Source organism: Odontesthes bonariensis, chromosome 5 (assembly GCF_027942865.1).
Source record: "Odontesthes bonariensis isolate fOdoBon6 chromosome 5, fOdoBon6.hap1, whole genome shotgun sequence".
Taxonomy (NCBI): Eukaryota; Metazoa; Chordata; class Actinopteri; order Atheriniformes; family Atherinopsidae; genus Odontesthes; species Odontesthes bonariensis.
In genome coordinates this window covers 8,019,606-8,039,293 of record NC_134510.1, presented here as the reverse complement: position 1 = coordinate 8,039,293, position 19,688 = coordinate 8,019,606, and the positions used below count along the sequence as shown (strand labels likewise).

Genomic DNA, 19,688 nt, shown 5'->3' with positions numbered 1-19,688 from the left:
CATATATCTCGATCACATTTTTATATTTAAATTAGTTATATATACATTTATAATTTCGTTCATATTTATATTCATTTTTTTGACACAAAATTTCCCCCATACAAATCACTCAAGAATTTAAGCCAACACTGTAATCAAAACACACCCACGCTTGGCTAGCTTTATTTGGTTCCTTCTGCACCCTAGAAATCATGACTTCAAAAGCAGCTGTCTCTGACATAAGTTGAAGCCACTCCTTAATTTCCGGTCTATGTGGGCTCTTCCACTTACGGAGAATTATTCTAGCCGCTACTAGAAAACCTGTCATCATTAGTCTACCTTCAGCTTTTGGAATACCCTCTGGCATAAGTGAATTGTCTTCTAAAAGGCAAAATTGTGCAGACTGTGGTAAAGGTTGACTAAGCCAGTCCTCAAATGTTTTCAAAACTGCCTTCCAAAAGGGCATCATCAAGGGGCAATCCCATAGTGCATGGAGAAGTGTACCCACCTCTTTATTACACTTCCAACATTTATTGTCCTTTATTAAACCCATTCGACATAACTTACTTGGTGTATAATAATACCTATGCACAATTTTGCAGTGAATAAATTTATTTCTTGCGTCCCTTGTAAAGCACGGGTGCTTTGATGCATATGTGTGTAGTCTATTGCTCCGATTATGTTTGTCAGTCCAGCTAAGGCATGAAACTTCCTCTTAATTTGTACTTGTTGGACAGTGGTGTATGGGAATTGTACATACACAATACACATGTACAATGGGTAATGAACTGATGAGAGCTTTGATGACCAAGGGGAGTGCACAAGTCACAGAGGACTGGGACACCCCCGATCTGTCGCCAATCTCGCTCTGAAAGGTTCCAGTGGCCAAAAATCCAAGGGTGGTGAGGACCTGGCCGTGTGGTGGAATTGGGTTTAATCGGCGTGTTTCTATCTGGAGTTGTGGCTCTAGCAAGCTGCATATTTGCAGCAGCACAGTCCTTGGGAATCTTAATCGCGATGTCAGCCATTTGTCTGTCTACACGGTCTCGGAGCACACATGCACACACTAAGGCATCCAAAAGTAGCTGGTTACACTTCCCATTGACCTTGTTATATACAGTCAAATTAACCTTTAATTAGTGCATAATTTAAGTCAAACAGAATAATGTCAGCATCATTATGGGGTATAATGCATATATTTATTTACGTTTGCTTCAAAGTAATTAAATATACAATTCATTAGTCAAGCAAACTTGATCGGAATAACAGCGGACTATTTTACAAAACTCCTACGACAGCTCTGGAACACTCGTGAATTCTGTTCTTACCTGAAAGAAAAAGTAAAATACGAAAAGATTGGAGATCTGTGCCCACGAACAGTTGTTGCATGAGGCCAAATGTGTTGGTTATCAAATTAGATTGGGACAAAAAAGGTATATGAGCCAAATCTGAGCAGAAGGTCATTCAGAGTGGGTGAACTGTTTGAAATTGTCTCACTTTTAGGCTGCGGTCTCTTCCTTTATGACATTTAAACTAAACATTAGCACCTAGTAGTCAGAGTTTGTGACATCACCCAGACACAGAGGGGCACATTTACTAAACTGAACAAATCAGAAAATATGCCAATGGGAGTGTTCACTTCTGCAGGAGACTTCCTGAAACTGCTCTGAGCTACAAACACAAAATCAGCCAGCTCATTTAATCAAACAGGCAGCACAAACAAGTAGAGCTGCTGATAATCAGCAGCCTGTAGTTCACCAACCACACAGAAGCAGACAGCACACAACATGCAAACATGAACCTGTTCAGGCGATATAATAAGATTGTTTATCAGGTTCACTTTGTTAAATTAACTCCACCAGGAGAGTCATCAGTCTTCACTCTTCAGTTTGACTACATTCAAATTAGTTGTTTGTTTGGTTCAGAAGGATTGAAGGATGAAGAGTAATTAAAGCTGAACGTGGAGCCAAATTATGGAGCTGCTTTAATTTTTAAGTAATTTTTTTATAACTTCAGCCCACTGTCCACCCCTGACGTCTGTAAGCAGCTGGTATTCCATTGAATGAAGACATGTGAATATAAACCTCTTACGTTCCTCTGCACTCATAGACAGCACAGGTGGAAATATGGATGATGACATCCCAGCTACACGAGTTATGGTGTAACCATATCCTCCTCCCAGTGTTTTGCAACAGCTGTGTGTGCTCAGCACAGCAACACCCACAGCGATGTCCAGTGCAACGTTAAGGCATGCTTTTTGTTGGAGCGAGACAAATTTGTAATTTGTGACTTTGTGACTTTGTGACTTTGTAACACAAAGCTAAGTAAATAAGTCTGTGGTTCACTTCACTGGAGAAGTGAAAAAAGTTTGTGCTGACTCATTGAAATACGCCAACCTTTCCCTTTATGGCACTACGTTTGACACCAGCAACTAGATAAGAACATGCTTTTAACATAATAGATTAAGTTTTAAAAAAAACTGGCATATGCAGCAAGACAATGCTTCATTGTTGCTGTCAGTAAGAAATAACTGATTAGCTCTCTTTATCTGTCCTGTTTGCTTTGCTTGGCTTGTTGTTGACAAACAGGTTATAATTCATGAAAAGAAAACAGTCATGATCATTTCTGCCTCTGCTCTGTGTAGGCTGTAAATCAGAGGAGATTGAAGCTGTGGTTGATTCCTGTGATAAAACTAATGAAACATGTTTATATACTCCAGACATTTACTTTGGTGCTCTGTATCATGACTAAGAGGAAACACACAACATTACAACATAAGCGTGTTTATCCGAGCTATGTTATTTATCAGAGATTGAAACATGAGTTTTAACCTCATAGTTATCACCTCTGTCTCACAGATTAAGCCTCAGTTAGCTCCTCAGTTCTGTTTGAGACTAACAAAAAAGTTTGGTCAGTTTTAGCAAATTTCAGCGCAAAATCTTAGAAATTTGCAGCCTTTCAAAATGTTCTGTGCTATCTTCAATACATTACACTGTAATTTATACAATGTGCATTACGTCACACACGTAAAGATTTCACACACATGCCACATTCAGATGGTTAAAAAAAAATGTCATAGATAAACTACAACAGTTCATTTAATTTAGTTTTTTTGTCTCTTCTTGAGCATATTTGTTCATCACATCATATTATATATAAATATGCTGTCTTATTATTGTTAGGTCCTGTAATATTACCATGCACTACTTCTTGACATATTTGGTAGCTTCTAGACGTGTCTTTGCAGCCTCTAAATAAAATTCATGTGTATAGCTGTGCATGTGCAGGGTTCAGACATATATTTGTTTTTACAAAAGTCATGTTGCATCCCACAACTGCAGTGGGAGCCACAGTATGAAAAAATGCAATGTTCTGTAATGAAACTATTAAGTTCTTTCCTCATCAAATATGATATTTATATATATATACGAATAAAAGGCAACAGGGCCAGAAACATAGATCACTGTGTCCAGGCCTCTAAGGTTGGATGTAAGTTGTCCTTCAGAATGGCCCAGGACTTTTAATTCACACTGTTGTAAGAATGTACTGGACCACCTCTGAATGTGGTCTGAGTGATCAGCCTTGAATATGTCCTGTCCTGAGTCCAGTTGAATTGCCCAGGGTGGATGTTAGCACCAGTTCAGAACAGGTTGTAACACTTTACTTTTATTCAAAGGGACCTGCATTTGTTCATTGTTTAGAGGCAGTTTGGTTTGGATGGCAGAGGAGGCTACCACCGACAGATGGAGAGGACCATGGAGAGAGCTGTGGCCAGTGGCCTTCTGGAACCGGCTGAGTTTCACCGTAAGAGGGCTGACATGATGGAGTCTCTGGCCTCCGGAGTTGATGATGGCAGAACCAGAACTCAGGGTATGTGTCAGTTCAGCTCAGTCCTAGAAACCTGTTTTATATGTGAGTCAAAGTACAGATCCTAGTCAAAAATAACTCCAAGGTTCCTCACTGTAGTACCAGAAGCCAAGGAAATACCATCTAGAGTAAGTATACAGCTAGATGTTTTTTCCCTGAAGCGCTCCAGTCCAAAGGCAATAACTTCTATTTTGTCTGAATTTAGGAGCAAAACATTCTGAGTCATCCAGGTCTTGAAGACAGGCTTGTTGTCTGACCAACCTATTGGTTTCATCTGGTTTCATAGATAAGTACAGCTGAGTATCATCGGCATAGCAATGGAAATTTATGCCATGCTGTCTAATAATGTTACCTAATGGAAGCAAATATAAAGTTAAAAATAATCGGCCCAAGCACAGAACCCTGAGCAACTCCATGACTTACTCTGGTGTATGAGGAAGATTCTTCATTTACAAGAACAAACTGAAATGTTTCAGATAAATATTACTTAAACCAGCCAAAAACAGTTCCTTTAATCCCAATAATAATAGGATATAAATCGGTAATTGATCAATGAGATACCAGAATCAAACTTTTTTTATTTTAACTAAAGATTTAATTACAGCAACTTTAAAAGCCTGAGTTTCATATCCTGTCAACAAAGTTAGATTGATCAAATCTACTGTAGAGGTATTATTTAAAGGAAAAATCTCTGAACTGTCTGGGTGGGATATTTGTGCAATCACCATACTACAAGTGACAAAGACAAACCACGAGTTAGAGACTAGACAACAGAATTTGATATTCACTTCTGTCTTCCTTGTGTCCCTATAGTTTTGAAATTTCATAAATGTTGATCTGGTTCAGTCATCAGACTGACCCACCGTCTGGGAGATTTTTCCGCCATTGTGTTGGCGCTCTGTGTGGTGTCCACATCTTCACACACTTGTAAAAATCAGGTTTAAGATGAACGTAGTGGCCTTATTAAGACACTGGTGATGAAGACTTTTGAACAAGATATCTAAGACGTCTTTTGTGCTGCACATATTTCGTATCGAAGTTTTGTACAATCCCAACTCTTGTTTAAAATGAACCAACATTTGCAGCTCCAATATTCAATTCAATTCATTTTTATTTATATAGCGCCAAATATAACAAATGTATGTAAAGGTAAGTGAAGAAGAATGAATTGTTTAGGTAGAAAACAGGACAGATTCTAATGATACATGAATAATTATGTCACTGTATATAATGGTAACATAGGTTTTAAGAAATAGAAATTATATCTGTCAAAAATCCATTTTTAACATAAAAATGGAAAAGCATAAAAAATGACAGACTCAGTAAACCATTAAAGGTAACTTGGAAGAACAGTAAAGAAATTAAACTGAGTTGATGGTGAGGTCAAAGTGACAAATTCTTCTGTTGTTAAAACGGTGAAACAGGAAGTGGTTATTCCTGCCCGTATATCAGTCCACGTCTTCCTGAACCGGTTCCTCAGCATTCCTTTAACATTACCAAATGTTCTTTTGGTTCATCTTTCTTATTATCTGATGTGAGGAGTAGGTTACTGAAAATCATGTTGTGGGAGGGTGTGCATTTATCTGCCTGATCACATGTGCTTTATTCAGCAGGTTACAGCGAGCACAGCGTCAGCCCCTGTGGTAGTTTTGTGGCGAGCTCATTTCATCATGGGAGAGATGACCAATCTAGATTAGATTTTAAAAAAAAGAGGCCCCTTGCAAGACTCATTTCTGCCAGCAGTGCTTTAAATAATGTGTTATCTGGGCACGTTGCGTTCCTTTTAGACAGCTTCAGTAGTTAGATGCAGCCATGTCCTCAGTCTGGTTCATAGTTGGTCCTTAACCTTAACCCTTAACCCCTAAACTGCAAAAGTATAATCACATGATCATCACAGTATTTCTATACAACATTAATCATGGGAGCCAAGTCCATAGAAATGATTTTAGGTAATGAACATCATCAGTGCTGCAAACATTTTTGTTTTATAGCGGATATTTTTTAATTATTTGAATATGTATCCACTCTTCCCTAGTCCCAGCATTCATGTGTGTTGTCATTATAGCTCATCACTGGAGTGTGATCTCCTCTGTTCACCTCTGCCCAGGTGTCATCGGAGCTTTGTATGATTACTATCAGACTGAATGCAGAGACACATGTGTCCATGTGTGGCTGAGTGCTGAAACCGACCACTACTGCTCCTCAGTGGGTGATAAAGGCTGGGGGTGTGGATACAGAAACTTCCAGATGCTCCTCTCGTCCCTGCACAGAACAGACACATATTCTTCACTTCTACAAGGTGCACAGTCACACTGCATTATATCTGACCTGAAATCTGCTCTGCCCTGCTTTGTGTTTTATACACCTAAAGGAGTGGTGTGAAATGAAAATAGTTGTATATTTGTATTTGTGTTATTTATGTGGAAACCAGCTGGATGATGGCAGTCAGTTCTGAACAACAGGATGTCAACATGCCTCGTTCTCTGCTAAATCAAGGCAGCAAACAATAACAACAGCTGAATGGATGAGAAGAGTGTTTGTGTTGACACAATGGGCCTCATGCACGCCATGTCAGCCATTTGTCTGTCTCTATCTAAGGATAGCTGTTTTCACACTGAGATCCGCTACCTTCGCGGGTCCACTTAGTCCCGCGTCGAGCAATGTGAAAGCTTGGCGTATTAGGTGATCCGTGCGCCTGAAGCCGAGTTCAGGGGGCGTTGCCTAGTGGCAGAGCGTCACACGAAACACATAAAATGCTGTGTACAATGACGTAGGCACAAGCCATGCGTCAGAGGTTGGGTTAAATACACCTGTCTGCATCAAATTTTTCAAACCAACGATGGCGGGACACCTTGAGGACTTGTCTTTGCAATTGTATAAGCAGTTCATGGAGATGTTATTTTACGGGGTTTGGATGGTCACAACGTGGGATGCCGCCGAAGAACACATGCGGAGAATACAAGAGCACTATAATCTCCAAGTTGAGGAAATCCATCGACAATTTGAAGCAGAAGAACGCGAACAGCGTCGACGCAATCGACGAAGACGTTTAGCTGTCATGGCTCTGAACACACGTCTATCTGCAAGAAGAGTGTGGAAACTTGTCCTCACCTGTCGCTGTTGTTCTGAATCAGCTGTCCATTCTGTCTTTTAAACTCCTCACGTCACGCCCACGTCCGACCCGCGTCAATTGCTTTCACATCAAATTCGGCTCGGCAAAAAGACTAGGACGCAGGTCGAATGGCGAGTCAAGTTGACACGCCAGCCCGGATTGTCAGTGTGAAAGGAACAGCGGACACGCTAAATTTGCGAATTAAACGTGGGTTCTTCCTCAGTGTGAAAGGGGCTAACATCTATACGGTCTCGGAGCACACTTGCGCCGGCTAAGGCATCCAAAAGTAGCAAGTCAGCTGCTGGTTACACTTCCCATTGACCTGCATAATTTAAGTCAAACAGAATAATGTCAGCATCATTATGGGGTATAATGTATACATTTATTTATGTTTGCTTCAAAGTAATTAAATATACAATCCATTAGTCAAGCAAACTTGATTGGAACAACAGCGGACTGTTCTACGAAACTCCTACGACAGGTCTGGATCACTCGTAAATTCTGTTCATACCTGAAAGAAAACTTAAAATACGAAAAGATTGGTGAATGCGCAAATTCTCTTAAAACATTCGTACGCACGACTTAAGAACAAATCTGTGCGTACGAACGGTTGTTGCATGAGGCCCAATATTCTTATCGTGAGTTTGTTGTAACTGTCACTGCACTGATGGAACTGATTAAATGGACATTCCACTTAGAGAAAGTGCGGTAGGAACAGACAGAAGCAGATCAGAAAACTGGGAGGCTTCTCACTAAAATATTCTTAGGGATCCTCAAAAGGGAGCCTGTCCTTCAGCTTGGTTCGCATAAACCTGCTTGATTGTGAGGATACTCTAAATGCCATAATGTTCCTCTGAGACAGATTTAGTGTCTTCTATTCATCTATCAGACTATCCAAAGCTGTCAGGGCAGATTCGAAGACTCGTTGGAAGCTGAGAGACAGAGCATGAGCTCTGAGGAAGAAGCCATTAAATGTTGATGCTGAGGTCTCTGTTTAGTGCATATGTCTGTCTTGTTAACCACGATGCTTACTCCTAGAACATGATGTGGTGTTCTGGTCTGGTGATGGAACAGTCTTCCAGAAGATGTGAGACAGGCCTCAACTCTGACAATGTTTCAATCCAGGCTGAAAACAGTTCTATTTAGCTGTGCATATGACAACTGAAAGTATTAAATAAAGATTTAATTAATTAATGATTTTTTTTTATGTTTTTTGGAACGGTTTTATTTGCCTTCTTGTGATTTTATGTAGCTGTAAAGCACTTTGAATTGCCTTGTGTACACATTGTGCTCTACAAATAAACTTGCCTTGCCTTGCCTTGCCTTGCCTTGATGCTGTAGCTGTGAGATCAGTCTCTGCTCACTGGTTTTTACCCTGAAGGAACTTTAACAACAGACAGGTTTGTCATTTTGATGACACCCTGTCTTTTAGCTACACTCCAGCATTTTGGTGTGACATCTGCTCGCCCACACTGGCCAGTTGTCTATATAGAACCATGAAAGTGTATACCGTATGGTGATGTTTTCTGTGGTTTGCTTTATTCACCTGTTCACAGTCTAGTTCAGTTCACCTGATGCTCTCCTTCCCTGGCAGGGAAGGCAGTGCCTTCTGTTCCTCAGGTGCAAAGCATGATCGAAGAGGCTTGGAAAGAAGGACTGGATCCCCAAGGTGCATCCCATTTCAACCAGCGGGTACGGGGAACACGGGCCTGGATCGGAGCCACAGAGATCTACATCCTCCTAACCTCTCTTGGAATCAGGTGGGCAAGCTACACTTTGCTCTTCTAGTAAAACTTGTGTCGTCAGCCTATGTCATGTGACGGGAAGAGCCGGGTATCAATCATCATTGGTGACAAGTTTTATTTGGTAAGTTGTCTTTCTGCTATTGTCACAGATTTCTTGAAATGATTTATACAGTTTTCTTCAGACAGGGCTATAGTTTAAATTTACATGCAGCAGTTCACTTTAACTTACCACAGGAACACCCGATCCAGTGCGTGCTGACCGGAGAGGCGGCTTCACAGTGTGGACCTGGAGTGTGAGCTTTAGAGCTTCAGCATCTTGCAGGACAGGCTGATCATTCTGCTCATAATCAAGAACAGATCTGAGCACATCCATTCTGTCTGATATGTGTTGCATCGTCTTTTCATGAGATAGTGGTCCCCAGAACCAGTTGAGCTTTTAGATAAATGATACACCGTGGTTACCTGTGCTGCTTGTCCCTCTGAACTCTGGCACAAGCTTACCAGATTTGCTGCATCCTTTGCATGTCGTAGTAAAAAATTGAGAGCTTCAAACCCAAACTGAGTTGACTTTACATCTCCATGAAACGAGAGTCGTAACATTTGACTTGTGTTTGTTTTCAGTGCACGTATCATTGACTTCCACCAGCCAACGGGTGCCGGTGATACCCACCCCCGCCTGTTTGACTGGGTCAAGCAATACTTCTGTCAGTCCGGCAGGAGCGGCAGACTGCCCCCTCGAGTCATCCAGACCGGCCTGCCCCCACTTTACTTACAGCACCAAGGTACACAGCTTCAGCACTTTACACAAGTTAATTGTTTTCCTCCTTCTCCCGATTGAGCCCGCAGATGCAGCCGCAGCCGCAGCTCGTTAAATGGTGACACTTCATTCATTCTGTCATCCATTTTCTATACCCACTTCATCCAATTCAGGGTCACGGGCAGTGTTGGGAGTAACGGCGTTTAAGTATAACGGCGTTACTAACGGTGTTATTTTTCCAGTAACGAAGTAATCTAATTAATTACTTTTCCCATCGTTACAACGCCGTTATCGTTACTGAGAATATAAATTGGCGCGTTACTACAATTGGGTTGTAGGCTTTCGGCTACACATCAGCTGCATGCTGCCTGGAGAGAGCAGGGGTGGGGATGATGACTCCGTTGCAAATGCTATGATGATTGGCTGGGTGGGCGGATACGGTGGCCGACACGTGCAAACGCGGTGCAAACGGAAAAACAAATCTAACAGTAAAACGCAGCAAGAGAAAAATGCTGCAATCACAAAAACGACCGGATCATACGCGCTGCAAACTTCAAAACCCATGCAAGAGAGAAACGCGCTGCAAACTTCAAAACCCATGCAAGAGAGAAACGCGCTGCAAACTCCAAAACACATGCAAGAGAGAAACGCGCTGCAAACTCCAAAACACGTGCAAGAGAGAAACGCGCTGCAAACTCCAAAACACGTGCAAGAGAGAAACACGCTGCAAACTCCAAAACACGTGCAAGAGAGAAACGCGCTACAGACTCCAAAACACGTGCAAGAGAGAAACGCGCTGCAAACTCCAAAACACGTGCAAGAGAGAAATGCGCTGCAAACTCCAAAACACGTGCAAGAGAGAAACGCGCTGCAAACTTCAAAACACATGCAAGAGAGAAACGTGCTGCAAACTCCAAAACACATGCAAGAGAGAAACACGCTCCAAACTTCTAAACACATGCAAGAGAGAAACGCGCTGCAAACTCCAAAACACATGCAAGAGAGAAACGCGCTGCAAACTCCAAAACACATGCAAGATAGAAACGCGTTGCAAACTCCAAAACACGTGCAAGAGAGAAACGTGCTGCAAACTCCAAAACACATGCAAGAGAGAAACGCGCTCCAAACTTCTAAACACATGCAAGAGAGAAACGCGCTGCAAACTCCAAAACACGTGCAAGAGAGAAACGTGCTGCAAACTCCAAAACACATGCAAGAGAGAAACGCGCTCCAAACTTCTAAACACATGCAAGAGAGAAACGCGCTGCAAACTCCAAAACACGTGCAAGAGAGAAACGTGCTGCAAACTCCAAAACACGTGCAAAAGAGAAACGCGCTGCAAACGCCAAAACACATGCAAGAGAGAAACGTGCTGCAAACTCCAAAACACATGCAAGAGAGAAACGTGCTGCAAACTCCAAAACACATGCAAGAGAGAAACGCGCTCCAAACTTCTAAACACATGCAAGAGAGAAACGTGCTGCAAACTCCAAAACACATGCAAGAGAGAAACGCGCTCCAAACTTCTAAACACATGCAAGAGAGAAACGCGCTGCAAACTCCAAAACACATGCAAGAGAGAAACGCGCTGCAAACTCCAAAACACATGCAAGAGAGAAACGCGCTGCAAACTCCAAAACACATGCAAGAGAGAAACGCGCTCCAAACTTCTAAACACATGCAAGAGAGAAACGCGCTCCAAACTTCTAAACACATGCAAGAGAGAAACGCGCTGCAAACTCCAAAACACATGCAAGAGAGAAACGCGCTGCAAACTCCAAAACACATGCAAGAGAGAAACGCGCTGCAAACTCCAAAACACATGCAAGAGAAACGCGCTCCAAACTTCTAAACACATGCAAGAGAGAAACCCGCTCCAAACTTCTAAACACATGCAAGAGAGAAACGCGCTGCAAACTCCAAAACACGTGCAAGAGAGAAACGCGCTCCAAACTTCTAAACACATGCAAGAGAGAAACGGGCTGCAAACTCCAAAACACATGCAAGAGAGAAACGCGCTGCAAACTTCTAAACACATGCAAGAGAAATGCGCTGCAAACTCCAAAACACATGCACATCCAAATGCAGCTAGCGTGAGCCCCAGCGAAGGAGACGGAGCCACTCGAAAACAAACAACACTCCATTTTTCGGGTCAGAAACAGGTGACCACCATCACCATTTTATATTCAATATTTATGTTTTTATTTCTATGCATCAAATGGCAGGCTGCAATATATTGAGTTCAAATAAATACCGAATGTATGTAATGGTGCCATGGGGCAAGGGGCACACCTGGACAGGTCGCGCTACAGGCAGATCAGAAAATGTTACATCACAGGGTGTGTGTGAGGCTCTCTGGTGTTACATGTAGCAGACCTCTTTCTGTACATCGACTGAAGCCCCAAAGGGAAATGATATCGCTGTGGTATGAATAATTGGGAAAATATGTGTAATAAGTGTAGCAGAGAGGAAGGTGTGGTAGAAATCTTCAGAGGTCTCCATCAGTGGGTTGGGGTGTTGTTTTTGTAGCTTGGCAACAACTTAGCTGATGATGTCACACAGCGTCAGCAGGTAACACAGGTGAACTCTCTCAGTAGACAACATGGACAGAAACTCACAGCCAACAGTTCAACATGTGGGGTGCCGAGACGCTCCTTCTCAGTGACACGTCCAGGACTACACCGTCTGTTGTTGCCAAGCTCTGTGATCCTCCTCCTTTACTGTTTCCACTCTGTCTGCAGTCTCTGTTTTTCCTTATAGTCTTAAACCCAAGAAGAGAGGTGTTACAGAAATAAATATTGCCCTCCTGATATTCCTGCTGTCTCCTCATAATGGGTCCAACCTTGCCCATTTTATCTGCCAGTGATCTCACACTTCTGCGATGATCGAGGGAAGATGTGGTTTAACCCTCTTTCACCTTTTTCTCCATAATGTTCCTGCTCTGCATCCCAGATGTGTCTTCTTCAGCTCATCTTGATTTGGGGTCTTATTCCAGGCATTCCTTTGGCTTTGGAGAGTTCAGTTAGCTGCTCCAACATGCAGATCAGTAAAGAAAAATGTTTTTAAAAAATCATGTTTTCACAGAAAAGAAAGTTCTTTCGAAAATCTCAAGAAAATGCAACGAAAGACGCAGTATGTACATGTACATACATGTATCACTGAACACGGCACAGTCTTGTTAACAAAAACACACGGAGAGGCTTTAATTTGACATTTTCTCTTCGGAGAAATCTGACAGATTACTTCACTGAATAAACGATAAGATGCTCTGTCCAAACTTTTCTATCTACAGTTTTTCTTAGCATTACTTTAATCGGCCAGAGGAATGGAGTTAAAAACTGCTGGTTGTTGGCCTCAGCTTTTTCTTTTCCTGCAGCAGACAGCTCAGTGATAGTGTCTGCAGTGTCTGCAGTGTCTGCAGGTTAAGTGAAAAATTAGCCATTGACTGCCTCTTAAGTTTAAACACGTTGAACATGAGCTTATTCCCTGCTGTTTTCCACAACCAGTCTGCCGATCTGGTATGACGTCATGAGAAAAGACTGACACTGAATGGTGTAACGTCTACAGACTGATAATACTGTGTGTGTGTGACTGCAGCTACACAGAACTGCAGTCAGGAATTAATCTCCTCTTTTTTTTTCACCTGCTTTGACTTTTCATGTGAAGAACTGACGCCATCATTTATTTTTATTTTTTTTAACATCCCTAACTGAAGGCATTGTATGCTTACTCAGGTGCTTGCGCAAGTCTTGAAAGTCTTAATAAGTATGGAATTTTGAAGCACTGTTTTCCAGATCTTGAAAAGTCTTGAATTTTGTGTGAAAGTCTTAATAAAGTATGGAAAGTAAATGTATGGTAGAATTTTACAGTATGCTCAAAGGCATTGTGAAATGAGAAATAGGAAGGTAGGCTATAAAACTATAATTTTACTAACTGGTCACGTACTGTATTAGCCTAATGGGATGAGATGTGAGTGAAGTGACTGAATTCTACATACATTCATCCATCCATTTTCTTTTTATAGATAGTTTTTGTGAAACTTGTTTGTGAAATTCATGTACTTGTGATTTTCATGTTTTGAAACGTTTTCATCAGTAAAAGCATAATTTACTGCTTAATGATTTTGTTCATTGAATACTAGCCTATAAAAATGAACATTTCTAATAAACACAGTTGGTACAATCTCAACCAATGAAGTAGGCAGTAGGCACACAAGTTACAAGTACATAAAGTTGAGGTCTTGGGGGAAAAAAGTATCAGTTTTAAAAAAGTCTGGAATTTTAATTTGGAAAAAGAGCAAGCACCCTGTTACTGACTAAAGGTCAGCAAACCTGATCAAGTATGCAGACTATGAATGAAACCATCTTTCTTTGGATATCAGCTCTCACTCTTTGTTTTTGCTGATTAGCATCTTGCATTCCAGAACACAATGTGCTGAGTGGACCCCACAAACACAAGTGCACTTCCTCCATTTTCTGCCTTTCTGACTGTTTAGTTGGAAAACAATCTGTCCAAGCACTCACCACTTCCTGATCCCACACTCTCTCCATGTTCCCTTTCAGGTCACAGCCGCTCTATAGTAGGCATAGAGCAGAAGAAGAATGGGAGCCTGTGCCTGCTCCTGCTGGATCCTGCCTGCTCAGCGGCAGACACCCGGAAGCTGCTGAGCAGGGACACTGTTCCCTTCTCCATCCGCCATGTCAGGAAGTTCCCCAGAAGCCTGAAGCACAGACAGTACCAACTGGTAGCAGCACAGGATGTCTTGTCTGCTGAAGACAAAAAGGTGAATTGTGTGCATGTGTGTCTTCAAGTTGTATAAATGTGCAGAGTATGAAAGATGTGTTGTGTAAATCAGCCCTCTTTGTTTTCCAGGTTAGAATCGTGAACTCCAGGACATTCTGTGCTGAAAGGATCCCATGAAGAGAAAACCTCTTCTTTATCTCCTCTCTGTGTTAACTTGGTTTACTGCTCAGATAGACGATCGGCCCGGACCTCGGAGCATTTTTAGTGCTGTCATTTGCTACTGAATGTTTTCACTTTCAGTTTTTAAGTGGTTTAAATAAACTCTAATAAACTTTCAGTCTGTGGTGTATGTGAGGAAATGATCAGAAAACATACGAGGTGTTAATGTGCCCACACCTGGGCTGAATGATCACATAACAGCTTTAATTCAGCAGTTATTTACAGGTGATGTGTGGGACAGAAATCTTCTGTCAGGAAACTTACTGCTCTCATGAGAAAACCCAAATGTTTCTGTGTTTGTGGTTTTCCTGTAGCAGAAATAAGGTTATGGATATGAAAACAGTGCCACAGCTGGATAAACTGTTGGTTAAAGCATGTTAACACTGTGAAACGTACTTGTAACAGAATCATTGACTTTACAAGAATCACTTGTAAAGTCATAGTTACTTTTGTGGGGAAAAAAAAGTTTATAATTCAACCAAAATAATTTCTTTATGTGTAGAATCACTTCTATGTCTTTTCACATCTGTATGTATGTAAACAGAACCCTACTCAAACATCTGTCTCTGTTCAGCTGTTTGTCCACTTCCTGCCAACATGAATGACTTTCTGAGAATGTGTTATTATGCAACCATATGGGTGTCCATTTTCATTCCAGCTCTGTCCCAAAAATCAGGTTTGCTTGATTTAATTATTTACATAACTCTGCTGAATATGAACTGAAGCTTGAGGGCTGAATGTTGTTCAGACTGTTCATTGTATCACTTTTAGTAGTTAATACTGCTACGTGAAATCCTCAAGTGATTTATTGATCATTGATATGATATTCATATCATTCATACCTATTCTCTAGGGCTAGAACCGGCCAGAATAGTTCTCAGATTAGAGAGAGCTTTGCTGGACGAAATAAAAGTGGTAGGCTCGAGGGAAATAAACTCCAGGTTTGTCCTTGTGGATGGCAGAAAGTAACATCAGTTAGAGGCCTTAAAGAGATGTGTGGTAAAAGAAGGGCAGTGTGGCCGCATCGATCAGTACTTTTTAAGAAGTCAATCGAGTAAGTCGGATGAAGTCCAGCGGCAGGTAGAAAACCACAGTCCGAAGGATATCAATAACACAGCTACAGAGGTAGAGGAGGAGGTTCTAAGAAGGGATGCAGCTGATACTGAGGTGAACAGGCCAGTTATAGAGAGAAATGTGGAGCAGAAAGCTAGAGTTAAATGGCCTAGGGCAAATAGCAGTGAAGAATGGGAGGCAGTCAATAAAGATTTGTCGATAATATTGGGTAGGTTAGGAGGAAATGCAAGCAATAGGCTGGAGAAGATGGGAGATATAATTTACTCCTATGGTGTAGAAAGATTTGGGGTGCAAGATAGAAAGAGGGTTGAAAGAGTACATTTAGTTAAGTCTAGACGCCAAAAAGAGATGGAGAAATTGGTTAAGGAAAGAAGGAATTTAAGAAAGCAGTGGAAAAGAGCTACAGAAGAAGAGAGGGAGGGAATTAATGTATTCCAGGAAGAATTGAGAAAAAGGCTAGCAATACTCAGAAGGGCGGAATGTCTTAGGAAAAAGAGAAAGAAGAAAGAATATGTAAGGACGGCATTTTAAAGGGACCCGTTCAAGTTTGTTAAAGGATTGTTTAACAAGGAAAAGGGAGGGCAGCTTAAGGCAACAAAGTCAGAGGTGGAAGAGTATCTAAGAAATACATATTCAGATCTTCAGCAGTGTGGAGTAGCAGGCCTTCCACCTGACATGCCACCATTAGGAGAGATAGCTCATAAGATGGATGTTAGACCACCTAGGTGGAAAATCAGGCGTGCAAAGGCTTCGTAGGCCCCAGGGCCAAATGGAGTCCCCTACCGGGTTTATAAAAGTGCACCTGATATCCTAAAGTTTTTGTGGAGGCAATTAAGAATAGTTTGGGAGAAACAATTTATTCCTAGAGTATGGCGTAGGTCAGGAGGTGTTCTAAGGGCGGCCATGGCTCAGTGGTTAACTTGGTCGTCCAATAACCGGAAGGTTGGCAGGTTCGATTCCCACTCTTGCTGCTCAAAAAGATTGGTGGAGCTGACTGCTGGAGGGGTGTCAGTCCACCTCCTTGTCACAGCTGAGATGCCCTTGGGCCTGAGCACTGTGGATGGCTGTCCACCACTCCTGGTTGGCATCTGTCTCTATGGGTGTGTGACCATCTGCATGTGTGTGTCAACAGGTCCCAACCTAGATGGGTTAAAAGTGAAGGACAAATTTTCTGTGTATGCATGACCAATAAATCTGATCTTAATCTTATTCCAAAGGAGAAAGAGTCCTCGGACCTGAGTCAGTTCCGGATGATCTCTCTCCTAAATGTAGAGGGGAAGATTTTCTTTAGTTTAGTTGCACAGAGATTAGCAAGTTATTTAGAAAAGAATAGCTTAACAGATACTACTGTGCAGAAGGCAGGAATACCAGGTTTAGCAGGGTGTTTAGAGCACATTAGCATTTACAATAGCGATGGAGATAATTATTAGAGCTTCCAAGTGGGTTGTAGGTGGAGAGAGACGTCATTGCCTTACACCAATTAGGGCCTACATGGATGATATGACGTTGGTGACTCCAACAGTGCCATGTATGAAGAGGATACTCGAGAGACTTAATAAAAATCTTAAGTGGGCTGGGATGAAAATCAAACCTACTAAGTCTAGAAGTATCTCAATAAGTAGAGGGAAATTACGTGACAGAAAGTTTGTAATAGATGAAGAAAACATTCCAATAATTAGAAAAATTAGAGAAAAGGCAGTAAAGAGTTTAGGTAGGTGGTACCAGGCAGACATGAATGATGGAGAGCGGGCAGTGCAGTTTCAGAAAGATGTTGCAGAGGGACTGGATAGAATAGATAAATCAGGGCTTCCAGGAAAGTTGAAGCTGTGGTGTCTGCAGTTTGGATTGTTTCCTAGGTTGATGTGGCCACTGTCTGTGTATGAGTTTCCATTATCTGTTGCAGAAAAAATGGAAAGATTATTTAGTTTTTATATTAGGAAGTGGCTAGATGTTCCTAGATGCTTAAGTACTGTGGCACTGTATGGGAAGGGCATACTCAAGCTCCCAGTATCTAGTCTAATAGAGGAGTTTAAATGTACTAAAGTTAGGACAGAGCTCCTGTTAGCTGGGAGTAAAGATGTGGTAGTTAGTAAGGTGGTTCCAAACCCAACCAAGGGGAGAAAATGGAATCCAAGAATGGCAGCTCAGGAGGCAGAAGCAACTCTTAGACATGCAGAGATTGTGGGTAATGTGCAAATAGGCCGGGGAGGCTTTGGGCTTGGCCCAAGCAAACCAGTGTGGAGTAGAGCAGGTCCCAAGGAGAAGAGAAAGCTAGTTGTTGAGCAGGTTCGTAGACAGGAGGAAATGTTAAGGGGTGCAAAGGCAGTGGCTCAGGCTAAGCAGGGACGGTGGTTGAAGTGGGAAGGTGTAGAGAAGAAAAAGCTTAGTTGGAAAGAGCTTTGGAGTATGGAGGAAAGGAGTATTAGATTTTTGATAGGGGCAACATATGATGTATTGCCAACTCCCCAGAACCTAAAACTCTGGGTTAATGGAGACCCGTTATGTTTGTTATGTTCAGGTACTGCAACTCTAAGGCATATTTTGTCAGGTTGTAAGGTTAGTCTGTCACAAGGCCGGTATACATGGCGACATGGCGACCAAGTATTAAGAAACTTAGCTGCAGGTATTGAAGATAAACGAAGGCAGGTAAACTTAGGAGGGTCTAAGCTGAAGAGAGTAGCAATTCAGTTTGTTCAAGAGGGGTAGAAAGTTAAAAAGACAATAAGGAGGAAAGGCAGCTTGGAGGATGCTTGTGATTGAGAGATACAGGTAGATTTAGGAAATAAGCTTGTTGTTCCCCAGGAAATAGCCTCTACAAATCTAAGGCCTGATATAGTCTTGTGGTCTTGGAGTAGAATGAGAGTCTATTTCATGGAGCTGACTGTTTCTTCGGAGGAATTAGTAGCAGAAGGATATGAAAGGAAAAAACTTAGGTATGTGGAGATATGTCCAGTGGAAGTAGGATGTAGAGGATTTGTTGCAAAGTCTGTTGTCTCATTGTTGAGGGAGCTGGGTGTAAGTGGACAGAGTGTGAGGAAAATAGTGAAGGAAGTGTCAGATGAGGCAGGAAAGTCCAGTCAGTGGATTTGGATTAGAAGAAGCAATAGTAGCTGGGAGCCCAGCAGGGGTTGCACTTAGAGTAAACAGACTTTTGGAAGAATCAAAGAAGTAATCCAGGATATTTAAGTGGAGGGTGTGGCCCATGTGAGCCTTTTCAAACCAGGTGGCCATTTTAGGTGAGTTGGCTTGTATGGCTTTGTTTTGGCTGGCATTTTTAGTGACTGTAGAACCGTTTAGTTGAGTTTGTCTGCTGAATCTGCTAGTGTGTCTTGTCCTGCCTCCACCTCTGGCACCCTCTATACTTTCATTACCCCCTACCCGAACCAGGGTTTGAATCCCCACCCCGCTGTGACCGGTGTGCAGTTGGTGAGAAAAAAAAAGAACAGTGTTGAGGAGCAGTGATGGCTGGCATTAGGGGAGTGACTCTGGGACTCCAGTGATCATTGCTTAGCCTCCTGGAGGTGTCGTGGGCCCAACTAGATGAAACCCTGATGAAAGGAGGTTCCCACCTGATGACCCCAATAACATGTTGGTCAGCACTGCTCACTGATCTATATAGGGAGTATAGGGAATCATTCACTGAGTCTGGTCCATTCTTTTCTTTAGCACAAGTTTCTTGTGTTAACCTTAAATGATGAAAAAAAAAAAGTGTTCACTCGTGGCATGCGTGAATGTTTACAATGAAACTCTGGTTATGTACAGAAGCTGCAGTAGAACAGCCTTTGACTGGAGGAATTTATTATGGGGATAAAAGCAGTGGTGATAAGAAGGGGCTGAATTGTAGGGGTGAAGTAGCTCTCTGAACCTACAGAGAGCTAAAATCCCGTAACTTTAGATAGGTGCCATGTTAAAGTGAAGTTCTTTCTCACATAGTTTGGGAAGGATCTGATAGGCGCTTAAAAAAAAAAAACCTGGAATAAAAACTGAAACCGAGTTCATCTGGTCTGAAAGTTTATTTTAACAAAACTGATCACAAGTTGCCCCGTCTTGTGCAAGAGACTTTATTCCAAACAACCAAAGCCTCCACACAATCAAATGACTTTAACAATGAATCCATCGTGATATTTGTGTTGTTTGGCTGAACTGATTTCATTGCACAAGATGAAATTCCACCAGTTCTGTGACAAGGGAG

The 19,688-nt window shown here is 41.9% G+C and overlaps 1 protein-coding gene across 1 annotated transcript in view; it reads left to right on the top strand.

The window, feature by feature from the left end:
- zufsp (zinc finger containing ubiquitin peptidase 1) overlaps positions 1-14,540 on the top strand; it is a 28,640-nt gene extending 14,100 nt beyond the window's left edge. Inside the window, exons 7-12 of the mRNA XM_075464756.1 lie at positions 3,681-3,849; positions 5,954-6,145; positions 8,553-8,718; positions 9,325-9,485; positions 14,023-14,243; positions 14,333-14,540. Coding sequence (XP_075320871.1) covers positions 3,681-3,849; positions 5,954-6,145; positions 8,553-8,718; positions 9,325-9,485; positions 14,023-14,243; positions 14,333-14,380 — 957 coding nt within the window. The 3' untranslated portion in view covers positions 14,381-14,540. The remainder of the gene's footprint in view (positions 1-3,680; positions 3,850-5,953; positions 6,146-8,552; positions 8,719-9,324; positions 9,486-14,022; positions 14,244-14,332) is intronic.
- Positions 14,541-19,688: the final 5,148 nt, after the last annotated feature.